Genomic DNA, 22,943 nt, shown 5'->3' on the forward strand with positions numbered 1-22,943 from the left:
TCCTTTCAGAAAATAGCAGACGTCGAGTAACTTATCTAACCAAGAAAACAATATCATGTTGTGGAGGTAGGTGGTTTCTATTGAGCATTTTTAAGAAGAGTTTTTTCAAACACCTACTGATATGTATACATCCAAATATTAAAACATCAATGAAATGAACAATACTCAGAATAGGCAGCTAAGAGTGGGAATTTTATTGTAAATGTTAATTGTTGGCGCTTACCTACTTGATTAGATATATGTACATATGTATATAAAGTATTATTGTGAAAATGTATGCGGTTAACAGAGATGCGATTCGCAGGGGGTTCAATGAAATGTTATACACGAAGAGCACCTCTAAATCAGCACAACATTGAAAGATGGTTTCGCCTGTGCAACAACTAGTTGGTAATTTAAAAAATTAAAAAACCTCATTCGGATCAGCGGTTGGTTGGTCGGCCTTTTGCCTTGCCCGCGCCAATTTGGCTGATAGCTCCGATGATCGGATAGTTTTGTACTGCGGAGAAGAGGGACTGTAATTATTGGAGAACGAAAAAAATATTTAGCTTCATACCTCGCAGAAATTCTTTTGCAGTACGATCTGGGAAATGAGACGACGACTTTCCTTTTGGCCAAAATAGCTTTCGATGGTGTGGGGCTTGAGTGCAAAAATCTCCTCCCCGTTGAGCGTGTGTAGACGCTTTATAATAATGTCGGAGAAGCCCTTACCGCGCAGCCACTCCTCCACCTCCTTAGGTTTTGAGTTTTGATTGATGTATATTTCAGGAGTCTTAAGAATTTCAAGGTCCTTTCGGCGCTGCCGCTGCTGCAACATAATGCGCAACTCATCGTTAACATCCCCCTGCATTTGATAGGCCTCGTCATCGGCATCGCACTCATTGCGAGCGCGCATTGCTACAGGAGAGATAAATATCGTAAATACGTTGCCACCACAATCTCTTCGAAAGAAGTCTACCTGCTAGAGCCCCAGCTGCGGCCATGTTTCGCTTCAATGTACCGCTAGGTGTTGGCAAGTTGCTGTCAGTTGGTGGCGGCATTGGGGGTGGCACAGGAACATTTGGCATGGAGAACGAGCGTGGCATACCCTTGTTGGCAGCTACCTGTTGCTGAGGTTCCACAGGTTCAGGTGGAACGTACATGGTCATCGCATTGCGATACAAGGGATTATGAATGTCACCATTTCCGTTCTCTATTCCAGACGAGACTGAGGCCAGAGAGTCCGTATCGCGGCCATTACGGTGGGGAACATGTTCAAAGTTGTAAGGCTTGAGGACTGTGTTCGGGACATAGCCAATATTGCCCTTGGAATTGCGCGCCTTCCACCAATTTCGGGAGTCGTCAATGATCTTTGGTTGGAATTCAAATTAATTTGTAGCCAGTGAAATTTGTTACAGAAAAATATCGACTCACCTCTAAATATTCGCCTGTTGTAACGTTTAGCTCCTTGTCGTTAGTAGCAGATTTATTGTAAATAACCTCTGCGATATCTACATTACGACTCTCCAATCGACTGAGCCATGTACGATTAACGTTAGGGCTTGGACTGGGGGGAATGGGTAGGGGTGACTGGGCTTTTTTGATAGCTGGTGGCAAGTATTTAACTTCTTCATCGACAACCCAGTCAGGTGACCAATCATCATAGAATATGGGATGATATGAGCCCTTGTGATCCTTGAACTGATCTTTTGGAACCGACCAGTTAGGGCCTAGGCTATACCACAACTCCTTCTCCTGGGGATCCAAGCACCCATTCAAGAATCCAACCGTCTCCCTGCGCAACAAAGGGTTGACCACGTTCTCTGGCAGTTTGGTGCCCGCGTACACATCGTTGCTCACATTCACTATAGTGTTCAGTGAAATGAAAATGTTGTGGATCGGGACGATGCCTTTGGGTAGATAGTTTTGCAGCTTGACCACATAGTTGAGAGCCAGTTTTATCTTCGCAAAAATATCATTGAATTCACTCTCGATTGGCGGGCGTGATCGCAGGTACAGAAGTCCCTCACCATGAGGGTTATGTTCGTCCTTGCGCGACTCAAGCTCCTTAAGGGCTGCCGCTGCATATGTCAGCCGTGCAATAAAACGTTCAATATCCTCGAAACAGTGGTTCAACACCTTTTAATAGTTAATTAAGAACTTTAACTTTTTAGAATACTTTTCTATTATACATACATATATAAGAATCCTCTTTTAAGTATTTATTTATTTTTTTTAGCTATTGCTTACCTGTATGTCACGCTCTGTCTGCTCGCGATCTTGTGAATGCTTTTCTGCTGCTGCTGCGAACCCATATTGATCCTTAGCCTGCTGATGGGACCGATCCGGCTTGGGCAAGCGTATGGGAGTCTTGTTGCGGTCGACTGTGACGGGCTTACCACTGCTAAGCTGACGTAAATCCTCCACCAAGTGCACAGAGTTCACATCCGCGACCTAACACAATTGGTTCAATATCCATCGTTTTTTTCTACTCTCGAATGGAGTTCTCACCTGGAAAATGTGCATTTCCGTATTGCCCAATGAAATTCCCGGAACGGAGAATATCAGAATGTTGTTGTAAGTTTCCAACGGGTCATCGCTGATAAAGGCAGTGGGCTCAGATATGACGCTGCCCGGAAAGTTTTCTATTTCTCTCATTTCACCGTCCAGCATCAGAAGCCACTGACCATTGAAGCACATATACATCTTGTGGGGCCAAATGCCACCAGTTTTGTCCAGTTCCACGAGCAGTTTCATTTTTTCCTTTGGCTGTTTCATTTCCGACTCATTTTTCAATTTGAACGTGGCCAAGTGTTCCAGTGCATATGTCGGCTTTATATCCTCTTGGCCATAACCTCCATTTGACTGGCCGTTGGAGAAGACTCCTCCTCCATTCTCAAAGCCGTTGTGGGGCATGCTGCATTGAACAAAATTGTGGGAAATGCTATCAGTCACCCAAATTCATATCGGTTAAAGTATATCACAAATTTCAGTAATGAATTCATTTATCTGTTTTTTTTTTTTCAGTGAAACAGCTCATTGGTTTCATCCGAGTAATATATATATATACATATATAAAAAAACAGGAAAGGGAGAAAGAGTTCAATGAAATACACGAATTCACCTACTCATGACCTTTATGGCTCGAAAGTATTTTAACGTCCGTTGGCTCGGTTTAACCATCTTCAAGGGTAACAAGCGATTGCGGGTCTCCTTTGTGAATGATTTTAAGACAGGTATGACAAAAATCAAAGCACAGTCGCAAGAGAAATATATGAGGAGATATATGTACTGACTTACATATACCTACCGATATGTATTATTTATTTGGCATGTGGGTACGTACATATATACGGCGTATTTTGTATGCAATAGTCTGTATATACCTGCCCGTCCACCTGCCTGCGTACCTTTCTGATTAGATAAACGAAATTAAGCACTGCTTTTGCGCCCCTTTGCCATCGTTACTATTTCCACTTTTCACTTATCGCAATTGAGGGGCAAATTCTTTGCTAATGAAGCAATCTTTTATAAAATCGCATTACCCTTGCCTCGTTACATAAAGAATTAAGTAAATGAAAATATTTTTAGTCAATGATTACACACACCAGTTACTTTTTTGGCGACCCGCCTCGAAACTTCAAACAATTTATTGGTGGCATGATATCACGTATAGTACATATGTTTTCGTGTACTCTTCTTTTTATCATCACGATCTTGATTTATATAGCTAGGCTCTTGTCATGAAGCTCACTTGTACAAATGGCTATTTATACTCTATATGATCTGATTTTACCTCGTGGTGACTAGCCAAACGCTGCAGTTCTGCTCTAACGAAAACCTCGACTCTCAACCCGCCGCGAATCAAATTCGAACTAACTGCCAATGGAAATGACGGCAGAGCGAACGGTGCTTATTAATTGATTGTTTCAGTCGTACGTTATCAGTGCTCAAAAAAGAGTCCAAATACAATAAAAACAAAAGCTTTTATCTATACTATTTGTATTTACCCTTGAAAAACAGTCGCATGGGCCTCCAATGCACCTTACAACGTTTTCTATTCAGCAAATAGCCCAGCTTGCAGTATGGGAGGCGACAACGCCAAGGGGGACGAATCAGCTTTGGCAGGAACGTACGCGGCAACGGATATAAAAAGATCACTTGAAGACATCTTCATGGCCTTAGGGCCGCGATACATCCCTAACACGAACTTCTACACTTTGAGAAAATCAGGATTGACAGGATTTCTAAAGACGCATGCGAACATCCAATAAGATTCATGCCTGCCGCAATGACTTTTACCGCAATTGGGGAAATGGGGAAGAAATAGAAAACAACTAACACGAACGAACTAAAATGAACCCAGTATCTTCACATTTTATGAAATCCTGGGCTGCCTGTCAAACCTGACACCGAGTGATTTTGTCCTTTGTATTCATTCCGCATAAATTGACTGAGAGACGTAAACATTGAACTCCAATTGACAAATATTAATAAAGTGATATAATGCGGGGAATTAACCACCGCCATCGTGCAAAGGTCAAGAAAATAAATAACCGCTAACTCCAAGAATGAAAAAAAGAAACTCTATGACATTGATCGATTGTAAAGTGTATAATGAAATTCGGCTCGCCGCTAGTCATCCATCTATGAATGTATAGTAAGTGCGTATAGACTGCGGCCCTGTTGTCATCGTTATGATTATTGTTGGTCGTTGGTGTTGGTGCATTGCTCATTGGCAGTGGCAATCAGCAACCCATTTAAAGCGGCCAACCATTTTATCAAGAATTGTTAGCACTACAAATAGATAATGTGGTATGCAAAAAGTATCTCTGAAGTACAGAGGTGTCACAAGAACCTCTTCCAATTTAATTCCTGTCCAACTTTAATTCGCAGTGGTCACAAAAATTGGTTTCAATTGGTTCGATTGGTTGCAAGCCCTTATCATTTTAAATACACCTCTAAGAAAGTCCTATAAAATTTGAAATATTACTATTTCTTGATTAAAGAAATTCATAATTTCAAGACCAAGCAAACAATTGGAAGAACAGCATTCTCAAAATAAGGAATATTTTCTTAAATAATAGTTTCTTAAATGTGTAATATTAAATGGATGCTTGAAAGAATGTTGTACAACTTAAAAACTAGTGACAACCTTGCCCTTAGGATAATATTATAACATTCTTTAACCAATTAATAAAGTTTCAGATAATCGTACAAAAACAAAATCGAAAGAAAAAAGCAATTTTTACTTTTATGACCAGCTGCTTCTTATTGATTCGAAAAGAAATAGCTAGAACGACTTGCAACTTAAAAGCCGTACAAATTTTCTTCCCCCTACTATGGATAGTTTCTATTTGAAATGATTGTAAGAGAATTTCTAGCAAGAATAATATACATGTATATAAACGCTAATAATTACATTTATGTATTGTTTATAAACTGGCATTTTCATAGATTATTTTATTTTGTATACGAACTCTGCAAACGTACAGGTTGTTCAGACAATTTGTCGCCTTTTAAGGCTTAGGAACTTAATCTAAATTCGACTCTTGTGGTCCATACGTTTCTCCATTTGCATTACACATTGTAAATATTTTAGACTTGATCGTCACAATCAATTAGGGGATTTCTGCAAATAAAGGATATAGAAAACAGCCATTAATCGTTATTAATTTGTCGTCACAGTTCATTCTAGTGAGAGTAGGAAAGAAAGAGTTTAAGGCGAATGCGTATTTTAAAATACTATTACTAATAATCATGGGTCTAATGACTTATTGCATCGTGAACAACTGGTAATTGCTTTTATAGTATTTTCATATATGTATACGTATCATATCATTCCCATTTGCTTATAGTTGTAAAACCTAAAGCCTCGGCTGCGTTGAAAGCAAAGAGGCAAGTGATTTTATTTTTATTTTTGTACATACATATATACATATGTACAAGAATGTATGTATGTACGAGTACATACACTTAATTGCTGTTTGGGTGCTTATCATTAAAACAATATTATGTCAAATGCTTCAAGTTGGTATGTCTGCTTTGGTTAATTTTCAAATAAAATCAAATCTTTCGCTGCCACATGACTCAGGGCGACAATGCGCTTTGATAATGACTTTCGATTCGTTATTTACAATCAACTACTAGATTGCAGTCACACGTCATCGAGTCAATCGCCCTATGATACTTACCTTTCGGATGGCAATCGGAAGATATTCTGTGGAACCGCCGTAAGCATTGAGTTTAAACACAAGAATCGGCTGCCATTTATCTTGCCGTAAGATTGTTGCAAAATTGGGTTCTCCTGTTGGTGCTGGTGTTTTTGACATTGCAAAGTTTTCGAAAACTGTTCAGCTAGAATGGGAAAGTGTTAATTTGCAGGATTGATCTAGAGCTTGGAAGGAATATTTGCATACCTAAAATACAACTGAAAGTGGGACCGACTGTTCCATCATTTGTCCGCTCAGAAATACCACCAACTATAAGATCCACATCTTCCCAACTTTCATAGATATCTTTCAGTTTATCCACATGCTGACAATGATAGATCATATTAACATATTGTTATTCACGATCTATTTTATTTTACTCAATTTTACCAATTACACTTACGTCTTTGGGAATAAATCTTTCGAAATCTTTCCAGTTGTTGATTTTTATGTTCTTGCATACTTCCAGATACTTGAAATAGGGTTGAAGTCCATGATCGCGTCCACGCTGTATATCAAAGGCAAGAACATCTGCATGAGTGGGCTTAGTACCGATAGCTTCGTGCCACACAAGCTGCAAGGAATATATCACAAGATTAGAGATGGATTCACTACAAAACTAGGCAATTACTTACATCGCTCACATAAGAGGCGTCCATTTTCATGGCCCGTTGATGGAGTAGACTTTGTAGGATGTCGTTGAGTTTACCAGCTGTGTATTGCAAGCGTGGCTTGTAGATTTCCTCTTTGAGGGCAAATAGGATTTGGAGAATATCGCTGCAAACATATCGTTTGAAGTTGATCTTTAATGAGAATCTTGAGACAAACTTACGTTCTGACGAAATTAAAGTCTGCATCGGCATTGACATTGTTGTGTAGAACATTTGGTAACATTGAGAAATAGAAACGAATGGCAGCCACACCAAACTCATTGTATACTTCGGAAAGATGCTCTTGTGGAGTCGGGCTTTCTGTTTTGGATTGGACCTCTGCAGCCAATTGTGTGCCCAGGACTACTGGTAGCCACTCATTCGTAATGATGTGACGGTAAGTATCCACATTAACCGACTTAGCTGCTTGAAAGAGTTGCTCATCGCTCCAGCTGGGATTATTGGACCCTAGCTCTGCAGCAACACGATTGTGATTGCGCATAAAGAGTGTATATGCTAAAATCGAGTATGGACTTCTGTTCACCCGCGAATCGCCCGCCATGAAGCATGTAGATGCATTAGAAGTGGTGCAGAAGGTGTGTTCATTGGCATCTGTGGACATGGGAAGCAGATCATTCAAATGCGTTCCCATTGTAGTTGTGGATTTGAGTTTTCCGTGACTAAATGTGCGCATTTTCTCTTGCGCTGCAGTCGTAAATCCATACAATTGGGAGAGATCCAAACAACCTGTTGCCTGATTCAGCTACGAAGATGGGCATATCAGTTTTAGGCTCGGGAGAAATAGAATGAGGCTTACCTGCTGTGCGGCCCCAAAATTGCAGTTCTCACCCACTGCCAGAGCACTTCGAACATAGTTTAGACAGGTACGCCAGCCATACTTGGGATTAGCGATTTTAGAGAGAATAGGTGCACATGCTGGATGATGATGACGGGGTAGTAAGTTCTTTTGGTTAGGATTGCAGCACTCGATGGGCCACCCGTCGTCTAAGGAGAAATGGTAAGAATCTTTAGATAGGAAATAAGGACAATTTTAAGTTGACTTTACTCATTGATGTCACAACTGGCTTGCTGAGATCATGCTCCACGAACTGCGCCCATTGCACTAGCGAAAGATTTTGGGTGTCCTCCTCACTGGACTGTTTGCTCTTAGTGCCTCTTGTTTCACGATCATAAAGGGCCATACTGACGGGCCAGGGTTCTGGAAGTCGATCTTCAGGAAACATCTAAAGAAATTGTTTAAATTGTGTCAGCAATCAACAAAGCTTTCCAAACGCCTTAGCATCGGTCACCTCCTGTAAGCCATTCTTATAGTGGGGAGCCATCAAACGTCGAAAGGGGCGGTGACCATCACGTTGACCTTTTACGATTCGTTGGCACTCAGACCACAGCTCACTGCTCGAGGGTACTGACTTTATCTCCAAAAATGTGCGACACTCGTCATTTTCAATTCCATTTGGAACACATTTAGCATTGTACACGAAAAGACTCGACCTCAGAATCTTCAGGGCAATCTCGCTGTCTCGCTTAGAATCTTGGCTTGGCAAAGAATCTAGCAACTGAATATGAGATAGACTGCCATTTTGAACCGTAATGCCGGAGCTCAAGAGACTCTTTTCTAGCCTGCACAAATACGAATTCATAAAATGTTAACACTCCTTAAATAAATAAACGACAGAGTAGTTAAGTTATGGCACAATAAACATAACCTTTTTTGTCTGTCTACAGCATCGATTCCAGAGTCAGCAAATTCTTTCCATTCCGTAGCTGAAATCCCATTTAAATAGGATTTCACATCTTTACTTAGAACAAGAGAGGCTGAAAATATTGTCGATACACCATATTTTATTAAAACTTTATTATGTTTTTTTATTATTCAATTAACCGTATTGGCTCTGAACTATAAGTTTGTCTTCAGAATTTCGACTTACATTGTGGAAAATCGTGTAGAGCATTTGTTAATGTCACTATTACGATAAAAACAATCAAATTTCGCCACATTCCAGAGTTCTTTGTTATGTTTAATTGAAATTCTGCTATTTTCAAAGTATGAAATTCCCGTCACGCCGCTCTGAAATGTGCTTCAATCAATGCTGACTTTAAACTGAGTCGCCTCTGATTCAATTCGATGAAGCGTTATCACCGGTTGGGCGGCGCATATTCTCATATATATGCATGTGTACGTATTTATTATATATATGTATGTATGTATATATTTGCTACGAAACGCGATCTACATGCAAACTTGGGTTCGCGCTTCGCTTCGTCATTATCAACACAGCAATAAACAACAAAAGCCAAGTGGAGGTGAGTTTTGAGACACAAACAAAGGCACGCAAACAATCGAAGCTTCGCTTACATGATTTGTTTATTTGTATACTCTTAAAACACGAGAGTTATAAATCATATTCCAAGCAACGGATTCCAATCTTCTTGCCTGAGCTTGGGTAAAACAAACATTTCAATTTAAAAAACAACGCTCATAAATTTTTTTATTGTAATGGATTACCAAAAATGCTCGAAAAAATTTTTTTCTATTAATTATATTGAGCACAAAGCAACGCAGCAATATCACCAGATAATTAACATACCTAGTACATTTCTAGTACATCATTAAAATATAATTGACATATGTATGTGAATACTTGTACGTATTTAAAAATTGATTTTTTAAGAGTATTAAGACGGGGTTTTTTTCAATACATAATTTAATCGAAATTATTATTATTTATAAATATTTCTAAAGAATTTAATGATGTGATGTTTTTTTTTTGGGTTTTTCTACATATTTATTGATAACAGCAGCAGCTAATCTTGAAAACAAGTTACATATATAGAGTTTCCAGATGTTTATATTAGAGAAGTTTCACATTCAATTACGATCTTGTGTAATTACACATATTGTATTTTGTTATTGAGCTTTTTATTGGCGCGCCAAATTGCCTAATTAGCAATGTATTCTCATAATTATATTTAATTTATTTACCAATCACAATTACTATATATTGAACTTTTATTTTGGTTTCATTCGCCCAGTATTCAAAACTATCAGTCTCATATATATAATGCCATATAGTTTTTGTTTTTCGCAGCGTTGCCACATAGCTGAGTGGCATCTCGACCAGCTGTATCAAGCCATTGGCCATTTTGCCTTTTGACATACGTACATACATATATGATAAACGTTTTGTGTTTTAACATTGCCTGAAAATTTGTTTGAAAACGGTTCAAAATAGATCATTAAAATAATATTAACTAAAATGCCATCCTTGGACGTAGAGGATAACTTCAACAATGATCAGTTTCCATCCAAGCCCATGTCTGGGCCAATTATTGGAATTATTTATCCGCCGCCGGAAGTTAGAAGCATCCTTTTTACAAAAATACGAAAACAAAATAAATATAATGAAAATCATATTCGATTTTAAGTTTTCCATAGCTCAGTTGCCTTTTTTAAACTAAATTAGATATCGTGGACAAGACCGCCAGCTTTGTGGCCCGCAATGGTCCTGAATTTGAAGCCCGCATTCGGCAGAACGAACTAGGAAATCCAAAATTTAACTTTTTGAACGGAGGGGATCCTTACCACGCCTACTACAGGCATAAGGTCAACGATTTTCGTGATGGAAATGGCAAGTCAAGTTACTACTTATTTAATGCTGTGCTGATCTAACCTTTAAATTGTATAGGGGAAGCCGGTAATAATGTCGTTTCAGGTATCAAGCAGTTGTCAGTAACGAGCGCGGCCCAGCAGCGGCAACAGGAACTTTTAAAGCAGGTGGTTGAGCAGCAGTTTGTCCCTAAAGAGCCGCCACCGGAATTCGAATTTATTGCCGATCCGCCCTCGATTTCGGCACTAGATCTGTATGATATGACCTATAGATAGTACTCTCACATAGTATTAATGCTTTTATATAATTTACAGGGATATTGTCAAGTTAACAGCTCAATTTGTAGCTCGTAATGGACGCCAGTTTCTCACAAACTTAATGAGTCGGGAACAGCGCAACTTTCAATTTGATTTTCTACGCCCACAGCATTCGCTTTTCCAGTACTTCACTAAACTCCTAGAACAGTATACAAAAGTGCTGATTCCGCCGAAGGACCTTTTGGGTAAGCTTCGTACAGAGAGCGCACCTGGACGTGCCAGCATGAATCATGTGCTGGAACAGGTGAAATATCGAGCCAATTGGCAGCGTCATCAGGAGGCGCAGCGCCGCCGCGAAGAGGAAAAGATCGAGCGAGAGCGTGTTGCATACGCTCAAATAGACTGGCACGATTTTGTTGTAGTAGAAACTGTGGACTACCAACCATTTGAATCCGGGAACTTTCCTCCACCCACTAACCCTGATGAGGTGGGCGCTCGGGTTCTCATGGAGGAGCGCTTGAATGACGAAGAGGGTGACATTGAAATGCAAATTGAGTCTGACGATGAGGATGTAACGCAGCCTCATGCTGATAGTGCTGTAAAACTTTCGCAAATGGAGAACCGCGTTGGCATTCAAATGAAGAACGCGACGGCATACAGCCAGCCTACAAATGCCAAACGCGACAACACTCAAGTACAGGACATGGACGAGGCTTCTAGCGACGAAGAGACACCAGCCGCGAAAATGCAGCCAACTGTCGCGCCAATGCTGCCACCTACCCACGATAAGGTGGTAGTTAAAAAGTACGATCCAAAGGCCGCCCAACCAAAGCCGGCTCCAGTAGCAGCAGACGAGTTTCTTATATCCCCGATCACTGGCGAGAAAATCCCCGCATCGAAGGTGTCCGAACACATGCGCATTGGACTTTTGGATCCGCGCTGGGTGGAACAGCGTGACAAGCACACGGTTGAGAAAATTAACCAGGACAACGTATTTGCTGCTGGCACAGCGATTGAAGCTAGTCTCAAGCAGCTGGCCGAGCGTCGTACCGATATTTTCGGTGTGGGCGATGAGGAAACGGTGATCGGTAAAAAATTGGGCGAGGAAGAGACCAAAAAAGACGACCGCGTCACCTGGGACGGTCACACATCCAGTGTAGAGGCTGCAACACGAGCTGCGCGCGCTAACATCACCCTTGAAGATCAAATTCACCAAATACACAAGGTCAAGGGGCTGCTGCCCGATGAGGAAAAGGAAAAAATTGGACCTAAACCAGTGGGCAACAAAGCAACACTATCGGCGCCACCGCAGCCGTCTTCGAAATCCCATCATGGACAGCAACAGCACCATCAGGGCAACCAACATCATCCTCACCACCATCATCAGCCACCACAACAGCCTCCGCCACCACAACACCAGCACCAACAGCATCAGCCGCATCCACATCAGCAGCACAATATGCAACCACCTAATCCCGTCATGATGATGCAAATGCGCCCACCAATGATGCGTAAGTGAACTACGCTTGTAAAAGTATTGTCCATAATTCGTGCTTTTTGTATTATAGAACCTCCTTATGGCGGCGGTTACATGTCTATGCCGCCAGGTGGCGGTCCACCACAAATAGCACCAGCGCCACCTGTTGCTGATATGATGATGGAGGATGAGCCACCGACAAAGAAAATGCGCTCTGAGGATAATTTGATGCCTGAGGCGGAGTTTATAGCCACACATAAGGTTCGTGTTTTAAAAGGCGGTATAAAAAGCGCGATTATAAATGAATATAATTTTTCAGAGTCCGGTTACCATACAAGTCCAAGTGCCCAATGCTGACAAATCAGAATGGAAACTCAATGGGCAGATGATTGCTGTCACCTTGGCGCTTACGGACCCAATTGCCAATCTAAAGGCCAAGTTGCAGGACGAAACTGGCATGCCACCAGCCAAACAGAAAATTTTCTATGAGGTATGGAAAAATATTTTGTTTGCATTCAAAATAATTTAACACCCATGTTTTCAGGGCATGTTCTTCAAGGATAACAATACAATGGGCTTCTACAATTTGCTTAACGGCACCACCGTACATCTGCAAGTCAAGGAACGTGGCGGTCGCAAAAAATAGACACTTTAAACAGCTATATTGAAAAACACAAGAAGGAGATATTTCAGAAAGTCGGTAGTTTTTATTCCAATAAATTGTGAATCACAGTTGAATTTTTTAAATTGCACTTTAGTCTTAACTATGGAGGCGCCGTACAAATAGTAAATTGGAATATCAAAAATTATACGCAATGAGTAAAGAATGTAAGGAGGGAATGTTAGGTTGCCTGGTTAGCCTCCAGAGTTATAGCCATATCGCGATAACGCTGCAGTAGGGGCCCATAAATTTGTTCGCTGTCCTTATTTGGTTCGCATACGAGTTGCAAATGGTTCGGTGTTAAGCTCAAAATGTAATCTCTATAACTGATGCGTGGTGCATCTGGGTGCTGCGCTTGGTTTTCATGAATAAAATAGCCATATGCAGCCCGATAAGCAGCACCCATAAGGGCGGCTTCACTTCCCATCTATAAGTTGAATATAGCAATCGGTTAGCAATGAAGTGTTACTTAACTTACTAAACGTACAGCACTTACCTGAATATAAACGGGTGCATTAAACACATCAGAAATAACTTGTAAAATAGACTTATTGACCGACGCCCCGCCAGTGGCCAGAATTTTCGTTTCAGTAATAAAATGAAAACCCATGTCCTCGGCTATTGCGCGATGGTGCAGCATTTGACCCTCGATTAAAGCACGGATCTCAATTTGTGGCGAGCGAAATCTGGTTCATCACAAACGAGAATCTTAGTTAAGTTTTTTTTTTACAAGAATTAGTTATTGCATACTTAATTATTCCTTTGGCAGCATCTGGTGAGTTCGGTTGCATGTCCTTATTCCAACGAAGTGTGCCTTTCGCCTTGGGTATGATTTCCATTTCGTTGAAGTGCACTGCAAGATTTCCAAAGTTACCGCGAGGTGTAGACTCAAGCAGCTCATTGAACATTTGCCAGTTTCCCCCAACTTCAGATTTGTTGATGGATTCGCGTACAAGAGAGCCATTTCTAAAACTAAAATAAGGCGTGTGGTTTATGCGAAGATTTCAGCATCTACATTATTACCATAACAATCCCATAAAGGTATCTTGTTCAGTTGGATGACATAGTACATGACCTTCCTCTAAATTCGGAGGTTCTTCGAGACTCATCATTAACGTGTCACTTGTTCCGAGCGATAAACTTAGCCAGTTTTTGTCAACCAGCATTCCGGCCAATGCCGACGGATTGTCGCCTGTACATGCAACGATCTTGCATGTTGCAGGGAAACAAAACCGCTGAACAAAGTAGTCCGCTACATTTCCTAACACTGCTGTTGATGAAACAGGGGTCCCCAAACGCTGTTCCAAATCAGGGGCACATGCATTTAAGCAAGCCTTTGACCAGGTCTTCTCCCGTATGTCCAACAAATTCATGCCGGACGCGTCAGAGTAATCAATTGATGCAACTTTTCCTAGAAATAAAGTGGCTAGAAAACTGCTAACTAGCGAGATACGTTGCGCATCTTCGTAGGCATGTGTGCGCTGCTGGTAAATCTTGCGAATTTGGGGTCCTGTGAACCGAGGGTAGCACTTTGATCCTGATATTTTGAGCATTTCTGTGTGTCCGCCGATAGCAGTTTCCATTTCAATGCACTGTTTCACAGTGGATGCATCCATCCAGATGGGCGTACGGTTCACCACAAAAGCCGAATCGTCAATTTGGGTGTGCAAGAATTTTGTCGGATCCAAATTTTCTAGCGCTGTAATACCATGTTTTGACCAGTACAATGAACCATGTTGTTGCGCTGATCCGCTTATAGCAGCCACAGTACTCAAATCGGCCTCCGAAATCACTAAACGGTCCAATATAATGTCCATTGCTTTGATCCACATCACAGGCTGAACAAAGAATCTAAAGTGTACATATTTAGGGATATCCATATATTTCGTCAATATGTAAATAGCTCTCTAGAGATAAGGTACTTACTCAAACTTATTGAGACCTGGATTGGCGCCGCCCGTGGTTCGAAACTCAGGCAAATCGGTGTCAAATTTAACTTCAGCAGATGCGATCACATCGAGTTTTGCGTTAAGCAATATAGCCTTGAGCTACAAATAAATAAACGACAGTTAACTGAAGAAATAGTCTGCATACAATTCTACCCACATTGGTATGTAAAATATAATGCTGTCTAATCATGACCATAAATGGCAGACACACCTTTAAATAACAAAGTACTTAAGGGTGCTTGCGTCATATCTGACCTCATTGCTGTTTTATAAAAGTTACATATTATGAAAAATTGCGTAGCATCATAAGGAATATAAAAGGGATATGTTTTAAATACTAAATTCAATGACACACGTGGGTATTAGTTCGCAACGCCTACACATCACCAGCTATTATCAAAGTAAATAACCGGGTGATGTGAAGGTCATCGTATGATGATAAGCAGGCAGTAGTTTTCTTAGCTACCACCTCATTGTTGACCTTTTTCAAGAACATCTACCGATTTCTCTTTAGGCCTAATCTATGGCTTTAGTTTTACCTTTTGGGTGCTCAGATCGAATCCCAAAAAAGTGTGCTTATCCCCCTCCTTAGGCCCCATGCTTAGTATGTTCGCTTTTTCTTGTTGTATATTTGTATCTAATTCAGTTTATATATTTTTATTCTTAACAAATCCTGGCTGTTGCAACCGCAACACTTCGTAAACAAACGACTTAAACTGTAGTACTATCGGGTAGTCATCACATCATCGAATAGTATCGATGTGCTATCGATATCCGATAACATACATGTATTTGTTTTAGGGCAGTCGAACACTGTTTAACACTAGTAAATTGACAACAGCTTTTCGTTTTTATCTTTTAATACAAAAATTACGATACACATTTGATATACTATTAGGCCGTATTAGATGAATTCAATGTTTTTTCCAGTTCAATTATGCTGTCTAAAAAGTCCTTGAAATCTTGAGGATACTCGGTATCAGACATGATAAAGTTGTATCCCCATTCAATATCCTGCAATACATACACTTAGGCAAGTTGTCAATTTAAATAGATTGTATATACTTACATCATTGCCCATTGTTTTTGCATCCGACTCATCTTCGACCTGACCATTTAGGTCCCCACAAGCTATAAATGGAACTATTCGGCGGTTGACTCTAGAACCAGTCTTTCGGGCCAACGCACCTATATCATCCCGAGCCGGATTGATCACCTGTGGTATATATCCACTTGGCAATCTGAATTCACTACACACAACGAAGGCCTCGCAACTGGAGGGTCGTGAGCTTGGCGGCTTATATATGTCGAATTTTTTGAAAAAAGTACGCATTTGGGAGTCCAGTAACCTAGTTGCATTGCCTTTGAATATTTTCGCAACAAATTTACCGCCAGGTTCCAACACAAAGGTCGCTATGCTCAGCGCTGACACCAAAAGTTGATGTTGCATGTATATGTCCATCTCATGGACGCCGGTTACGTCAGGTGCGCCATCGCATACTAGGAGCTGTGCCTTTTGATTCTCGCCGGTGTTAAAGTGTTGAATGATCGCTTCTGCAGTGGACTCCTTTGTAATGTCGCCTTGTAATTGAACAACGCCACGAATTGGAGCCATCGCCTGAAGATCGACGGCAATTATTTTAACATCGTCGCCAGTTAGTTTGCGGGAGAGCACTTGGGACCAACTGCCGGGTGCTGCGCATAAGTCAACGGCCCGTCGTACACCTAAAAAATAAAGGCATGTACATACATGTGCTTTAATGTAGGTTCAGGTGTGTATTGATTAGTTTCGGTGTCTTGTACCATCAAATATGTGATAAGTCTCATCAATGTGCATAAGCTTAAAGGCGCTCCTTGCTCGCCATCCTTCCTCCTTCGCTTGACGGTAATAAATATCACGTTTGTCCTTGTTCGTCTTGCCCATTATGCTCCAAACTATTTCAAAACAAAACAACGAGCATGTTTGCTAAATAATTAGATATACCGATAGAAGTACATACATATATCGATACTACTGCCTGTGTCGATTGCGTGATTGCAAAAATCTACAACACTGCGTATTCAAATAAGTTGGCAGTTCAAGTGTGTTAGCGTCACTTTGAGTTTTAAAAAAATTGTTTTGAACCTTGGCAAATACATGAAAAAATATGGATTTAAAAAAAAAGAGAAGCTCAGTGAGTTGTAGTTGTTGAAATATACTTTATACCACCTATACCTAATGATCGAGATATGTGTTCTTCTAGCTACGTAAATTGCCCCAGCAAGACGATGAAGAGACGCGCATTACAGCGCTAAAACGTAGAGTAAGTTTCAGTGGAAAGAAATTCGTAAGGTATGTACAATACATTTCATATATTAAATGTAATGCACTAGGCGTAGATTTGAATAGAGCAGAACTGGTATAGATTGACCAACCCTTACTCCTTCTGCAGATTGTTGTTTACTTTATTTCGATGTATTTTTAGTAAATCACCAGTTAAAGAGTGCTGTATTATTGGCCAATTTAAAAAAAACAGTACACAAATCAAGCTTGAAGTACATTATGGAAACCAAAATTTTGAGCCTTAAGGGGCCCTTCGGAGTTCGATTTTCAGTGTTCACTCACGCAATGATAGAAAACTCGTATCCAAATTTCAGCGCTCTAGCTCTAATTAGGTGGTGTGTTGATTACTTATCAGGCAGTCAGTCAGGAGAACCTATTTTATATCTATAACTATACATATATATCTGGCTAAATAAATCTATTTTGCAGGGAATTTCATGACACAGAGACTGAGCGCTGGCAGACATCATATGAACTTTCGGATCATGTCAGTGATTCGACTGGGCAGAGAAGTTCAAGTATTTCGAATTCATCAATAATTGCAGACGCTGAAGTTCCAAAAAGCGCACAGAGATCACTCTTATCGGTTTTCGATAAGGAGAATATTCCTTTATCCAGCGATAGCGTGGCCCAAAAAGATATGTCATTACGCTTACAGAGGAGCACGAGTTTTACCCTGTTGCCCGAAGAATTGCTTAAAGCTCGAAGACCGTTTTCCGCTGTAGAAGTTGATTCTCGTTTCCAAAGTTTTAGCCAGTCCGAAGTTGGATTGGCTAATCTGCATAATGCTACGTACAGCTACCAGGAAACTACTTTAGACCTAGTGGACAATACTGTAGTAAGTACAGGGTCCAAAATGTTCAATTCCAATTAATATTATAATTAGAATATTTTTGACAGTTTCGTGTAGATCCGAGCAAAGCGGGTATTTTTATGGCTTCCAAGGATTGTCGTGAGGAGTGCATGACTGCAAATGTGCCACTTTCTACTTCTAACACTATATCTAAGGAAGAGAACACTTGTGCAAGTGCCAACAACGTAGCAGGCTCTTCAGATTCGTTAATGGATATTACTCTTTTGCCACACGTGGGGGCTTCTGGGCCCCAAACTTCTAATGTTGCTGAGCCCAGCCCCCCGAAAGAAAGAAGAGAACAACATGCCGCTTCAGATTCGTTTATGGATGTGACGCCCTTAGGTATGGTGCTGGACACTAAACTTCAGGTACCTGATGTGTCTACGACTGATAAACAAGAACTGAAATCTACAGAGGGACATCAGAAGGTAATTGTAAAGCAAATAGCCATAACGAGGAACCAAGAAAAAGAAAAGCAAAAGACGAGAATATTTGAAGAGGCCGATCTTGATATTTCATTTGATTCTCCATATAAGGGTAAGTTATAGAAAAGCAATTGAGCATTCGTTTTATCATTCATAACAGTCTAACAAATATTTCTTGTAGCAAGAACAATGTATCCAGAGCCACCAAAATATAACAATGCTTCATTAATTAATGATGCATCTTTTGCTTTGAGAGATATAAGTAACCCGAATTCTTTAATGGACGATTCATTAATGTCTACGTCAGTAATAGCACTGGAGCCTGGTGTTAGCAAGAAACTGAATATGCAGCAGATGAATGATGATATAGAGTCTGGTCGTATAAAAATCTTTCCAAAAGGACCAAAAACACCGTCAACTGATCGTAAAAATAACCTTTTAAGCACTTGGAGCCGTGTCAATTACATTGATAACGATTCACAGACAGTAGACTTTATAAAAAAGCGTTGCACATTAAACTTTAGTTTAGGAGAAGATATGAAAATGTCACCCGAACGAAAAGAAGATTCAAAAATAGCCCCTGAGCTGGCAATCGAAAAAGTGACAATTGCAGAGAAAGAAAACCAAAAAAACAAATATCGCGTATCACAAGCAGATGAACGAATGCTAAACAATACAAGCTTCCTCATTCATGCAAAATTAGGTGATGAGACTGTGTCTCAAGACAGCTCAAAATTCCCGTCCCGCCGTGAAACAACATATTATAACACCTCATTGGAATTGGATGACTTATCTAAACAGCAGGAAGAAGTTTCTACAATAGAAACTATTTCAAAGCCGAGAAAGACATCGCACCTCACTCAGGCAATGGAAGAAGGAGTACTAGTCCCACCGACGGATAATATAGGAACTATAAAGCCCTCTATACCGGTACACACTTCCGCCCAGGATGCTTTGAAACTAAGACATACAATGCACATCAATCAGACAATGGATGAAGAGGCCTTGGAACCCATCATAAATGGCACTGAAATGCCAGCAAATGATGTAATAGAAAAGCTCGTCCAGCCCAGACAGACATTGAATATAGCTGAAGCAATGGATGAAGTAACTGATGTGATTTCCACCCAGACACCACCTTCCAGAGAACTACGGAACATATCGAAGCCTAGGCAAACCATGCACGTAAACGAGGCAATGGAGGAAACTCTATTAGATCCCGATCCAAATGAACACATTATTTGTGAGAGTATTAATGGTGATTCTACACAACCTTCTACACACGCAAATGAGAATCATTCGAAACCCAGGCAGACAATTCATGTAAATGAAGCCATGGAGGAAACTCTGCAGGATCCTGATCAAAGTAAAGATATTGATGTGGATTTTATACAAACTGCAAGCCCCAAAACTGAAAATCGCTTAAAATCGAGGCAAAGTTTGCACATTACTAAAGCCATGGAAGAAACATTACAGAGTCCTTGTAACGATATTGAATCACAGCCGATTAACGAAGAATATATTGGGACATATACGAGCTATTCTCAAATGAATGATAATTTAATACAGGCAACCAGTTCAACAGGTGAAAAAAAACATAGACAAACAGTGTACACAACTGAAGAAATGGAGGAATCATTATTAAGTGTTTCTCATAATGTTTCTGAGGCAGTAAAAGAAAAGAGCACTAAATGTAGACAGACCTTACATGCAGCTGAACCAATAAATGAAGAAAATTCGGATGAAAAACTTTCGATTGTTAATCATATAGCAGTCGGAAAGGCAGAAACAGGAGTCAAACTCAGACACACTATATATACAATTGAAGCGATGGATGAAGAAACCATTAGTCCCAAACCAAAGGACAATATCACAAAAGCAACAGAGAGTCGATTAAAATCCAGGCAAACATTGAACCTCATTGAAACAATAGAAGATTCGTTTTTGAGTCCTCCGAATGTTAATTCAAATGCACTTCTTAGCACAGCTCACAAAACAATTCTTGAAGTCACACCCTATACAAATCCAAAGCGGAAAATTGGACAACTTACTCCTTATACGCCAGCTCGTTCGATCCTCGAGTTTGAAGACATTGAAGAGCAATGCATGAATACCAGTATTAGCGGCATTGCCGACCTCGATTTATCAACTGCTGCGCCAAATAAACACCGCTCTACGTTGTTTGAAGTAAAAGACATAGAATTCGATGATGCTGTGAACCATATTGGCAATCAAATAAGGAAAACAAATATATCTAGAATCCCATCTCCATCGCCTTTAGTTGCAAGAAAAAACTCCATCAACCAACTCTGTCAACCAGTGGATATGGACATCGATATGGATTCCTCTATAAAAGATTTACCGGCCTTAGGAAATACCAAAAGGTTGCCTATACATTTGACACCCCATTTACCGATAGCCAAAAAACGGCACACACTTATTTTTGCAGACAATTATATAAGCGATGCGTCAACAAAGGAAAGTCCAGTTGCATTACCACACAGAAACGAAAATTGGTAAGTTTATTCGAATTTTTAATTGGCATTATTTAAAAGGCACTTCTTTCTAGCAGCGATACGCTGGAGTTTAATTTATCCAGTCGAACGATGCATCCGCTTACGCCGAACAACAAAAGCAAATCCCGGATTCCAGTTTTGGTCAATAAATCCAACATGAATTCGCCGTTGGAAGAATCGTTGATGCTGGCAAAAGATATCAATGAAGAAGACTATTCCGTGCAAGTGCCCAGACACTGCATTGCTCAAAGGAATCGTAGCGTTTTTCAATCTGAGGAGCCTCAGCCGGACGATTTTAAAAATATGGATGAAACAAAGTTTATGGATTTTAAGCTAACGCCAGAAGAGGAGGCAATTATATTAGATGAAAATCCAATAACTATTTCAGACGTTTCAGAATATTTTCTGCCGCAGCGAAAGTTTTCTAAAAACCCACCTATAGTCGAGGCTTTAAAGGACAATTCCACAGACCGGAGTCGCCGGAACTCAAATGAGCTTAGGTTCCAAAAAATGACACAAATCAATACGAACCTCACCATAGATGTGACTCTTTTTGATGCTAAAAGAAACGAAGACTTGAGTGATATTGAAAATGAGCGAATAAGCCTCGTCTCTTCACTAGAAAATAGCGACGGTCATAAAGACAATAAAGACACCGCAAATGAGGATGATATTCCTGAAATAGGAGATCCAAATGCTTGTGAACAGTCCATGGGTGTAAGCGCTGTTGCCTGCAAGAAATGCAAACATTGCAGGAGGTCTCTTCCCGGCACGGACAGTTCTTTCGCTTTGCCCCAAGAAAGTGTGTTCCCCGATCTGGGAATGGAAGAATTGCGTCGCTTACGTCAGAAACCTAGCATTACTGATGTACATAAATTTTGGGACCTAAAGGAATTGCAAAGGTTCTCTAATGTTCAAGACGATTCAACCAACGAGAACGGGACTGATAAAGATATAGCGGCCTTAGAAGAGGTGTTCGATTGGTTTCACAAATCATTAGAAAGGTAAAAGTCATACTAAACACCGCGTTCAAATACAATAATTTATATTGTTTGTTAGAATTTTGAGCAAGCCGACACCAATGAAATTTCCAATTGGCAAGGCGCCTTTTTGTCAACGCCTGGAAAATTTGCTGCAAAGCCAATCGGCAAATTGGATATTTGACTATCAGCTGCAATTCTCCAAAAAGTACATTTTTACAAATCGCTTGATACCAACACTTCGTATATTTGTTAATTATGAACCGATTGATCTCTTGGAAACAGCTGTTCACGTGTGCTCCATTGAAGTGGACTCTAGAAAGGAACATGTTGGTAAGAAAGTGGCACCATTGTTACTTTTTCAGTGAGATATAAATAATGTATTTTTCAGCAAGTTTCAATGTGCACGAGCATCTGCATGATTTCCAGCTAAAGTTGAAATTGCCCCTAAACCTAATGGAAATGCTCGAGGGTAATGATGAGCAGGCATTTCTTCAGTTCTTGAGCCGTGTAGACCAGATTTGCTGTAACGTTCGTACGAAATGCAGGGATATGAATCGGGTATTGATTTCGACTCAGGCCAGACTCCTAAGGTAGATGCATATATGCCACAATAACAAAAATGTACTCATGAATATTTATATTTTCTTTTAAGGGAGGGGAATATTACAGTTGCTCGAAAATATTTGCGAAATACCGTCGAAGCGAATGATTACATACGGGTTGATTCCAAAGAATTTGTTGTTCAAATCGCCAATATCGATGAAGTATCATTCAAGGATATTCTGCGTCCTCACTTGTATTTATATAATGAAGACATTCAGTATCTCCCAAAAGGAACGAATTTTTTGAAGCTGTTTTTCGAGAATCCTGCTCAGCACCTAAAGTCCAAATCTTAGCATGTAAAATATTCATTTTAAGATGAAAATTGTTGTATTAATCATTTAATTGGTTTTTTTTAAAAATATGTATATCTAAACTGTTTGTTCTTTATCTTTTCAAAACGACGCGCAATTGGAGATAGAAATTTTG

The 22,943-nt window shown here is 40.2% G+C and overlaps 6 protein-coding genes across 10 annotated transcripts; 2 read left to right on the top strand and 4 right to left on the bottom strand.

The window, feature by feature from the left end:
* Positions 1–171: 171 nt before the first annotated feature.
* LOC115620908 (epidermal growth factor receptor kinase substrate 8) lies at positions 172–3,826 on the bottom strand. Its single transcript, XM_030514401.1, has 7 exons — positions 3,776–3,826; positions 2,491–2,896; positions 2,230–2,433; positions 1,414–2,118; positions 959–1,349; positions 557–897; positions 172–499 (listed from the first exon to the last, which is right to left on the bottom strand). The coding sequence occupies exons 2-7, from the start codon at positions 2,893–2,895 to the stop codon at positions 404–406; spliced, it is 2,142 nt and encodes a 713-aa protein (XP_030370261.1). The 5' UTR covers position 2,896; positions 3,776–3,826; the 3' UTR covers positions 172–403.
* Positions 3,827–5,410: 1,584 nt separating this feature from the next.
* Positions 5,411–8,933, bottom strand: LOC115620941 (chorion peroxidase). The gene is made up of 11 exons (XM_030514452.1): positions 8,791–8,933; positions 8,569–8,677; positions 8,152–8,482; positions 7,908–8,085; positions 7,659–7,846; positions 7,024–7,604; positions 6,827–6,968; positions 6,595–6,765; positions 6,399–6,516; positions 6,174–6,336; positions 5,411–5,611 (listed from the first exon to the last, which is right to left on the bottom strand). The coding sequence occupies exons 1-11, from the start codon at positions 8,858–8,860 to the stop codon at positions 5,578–5,580; spliced, it is 2,085 nt and encodes a 694-aa protein (XP_030370312.1). The 5' UTR covers positions 8,861–8,933; the 3' UTR covers positions 5,411–5,577.
* A 1,142-nt stretch (positions 8,934–10,075) lies between these two features.
* LOC115621185 (splicing factor 3A subunit 1) lies at positions 10,076–12,942 on the top strand. Its single transcript, XM_030514759.1, has 7 exons — positions 10,076–10,225; positions 10,327–10,491; positions 10,549–10,723; positions 10,785–12,238; positions 12,296–12,465; positions 12,524–12,694; positions 12,749–12,942. Exons 1-7 carry the CDS (start codon positions 10,120–10,122, stop codon positions 12,848–12,850), a joined length of 2,343 nt encoding a protein of 780 aa, XP_030370619.1. The 5' UTR covers positions 10,076–10,119; the 3' UTR covers positions 12,851–12,942.
* LOC115621186 (xylulose kinase) lies at positions 12,890–15,511 on the bottom strand. Of its 2 annotated transcripts, none has more exons than XM_030514760.1 (6): positions 15,354–15,511; positions 14,792–14,913; positions 13,889–14,716; positions 13,616–13,837; positions 13,362–13,551; positions 12,890–13,292 (listed from the first exon to the last, which is right to left on the bottom strand). In XM_030514760.1, exons 1-6 carry the CDS (start codon positions 15,411–15,413, stop codon positions 13,047–13,049), a joined length of 1,668 nt encoding a protein of 555 aa, XP_030370620.1. In that variant the 5' UTR covers positions 15,414–15,511; the 3' UTR covers positions 12,890–13,046. The 2 variants fall into 2 exon arrangements, with proteins under 2 accessions (XP_030370620.1, XP_030370621.1); XM_030514761.1 differs by lacking the exon at positions 15,354–15,511 and adding an exon at positions 14,972–15,096.
* Positions 15,512–15,656: 145 nt separating this feature from the next.
* LOC115620885 (putative tRNA (cytidine(32)/guanosine(34)-2'-O)-methyltransferase 1) lies at positions 15,657–16,867 on the bottom strand. Its single transcript, XM_030514365.1, has 3 exons — positions 16,618–16,867; positions 15,884–16,539; positions 15,657–15,828 (listed from the first exon to the last, which is right to left on the bottom strand). Exons 1-3 carry the CDS (start codon positions 16,736–16,738, stop codon positions 15,709–15,711), a joined length of 897 nt encoding a protein of 298 aa, XP_030370225.1. The 5' UTR covers positions 16,739–16,867; the 3' UTR covers positions 15,657–15,708.
* Positions 16,840–22,836, top strand: LOC115620883. Of its 4 annotated transcripts, XM_030514363.1 has the most exons (10): positions 16,840–16,988; positions 17,058–17,146; positions 17,567–17,975; positions 18,038–18,332; positions 18,405–18,527; positions 18,597–20,931; positions 20,985–21,935; positions 21,991–22,244; positions 22,303–22,504; positions 22,567–22,836. In XM_030514363.1, the coding sequence occupies exons 1-10, from the start codon at positions 16,962–16,964 to the stop codon at positions 22,808–22,810; spliced, it is 4,929 nt and encodes a 1,642-aa protein (XP_030370223.1). In that variant the 5' UTR covers positions 16,840–16,961; the 3' UTR covers positions 22,811–22,836. The 4 variants fall into 4 exon arrangements, with proteins under 4 accessions (XP_030370223.1, XP_030370221.1, XP_030370222.1 ...); XM_030514361.1 differs by having other exon boundaries at positions 18,038–18,527; XM_030514362.1 differs by having other exon boundaries at positions 18,038–18,527; positions 20,988–21,935.
* Positions 22,837–22,943: the final 107 nt, after the last annotated feature.

The sequence above is a fragment of the Scaptodrosophila lebanonensis genome, unplaced genomic scaffold, assembly GCF_003285725.1.
Source record: "Scaptodrosophila lebanonensis strain 11010-0011.00,11010-0021.00 unplaced genomic scaffold, SlebRS2 tig00000024-arrow-pilon, whole genome shotgun sequence".
NCBI lineage: Eukaryota > Metazoa > Arthropoda > Insecta > Diptera > Drosophilidae > Scaptodrosophila > Scaptodrosophila lebanonensis.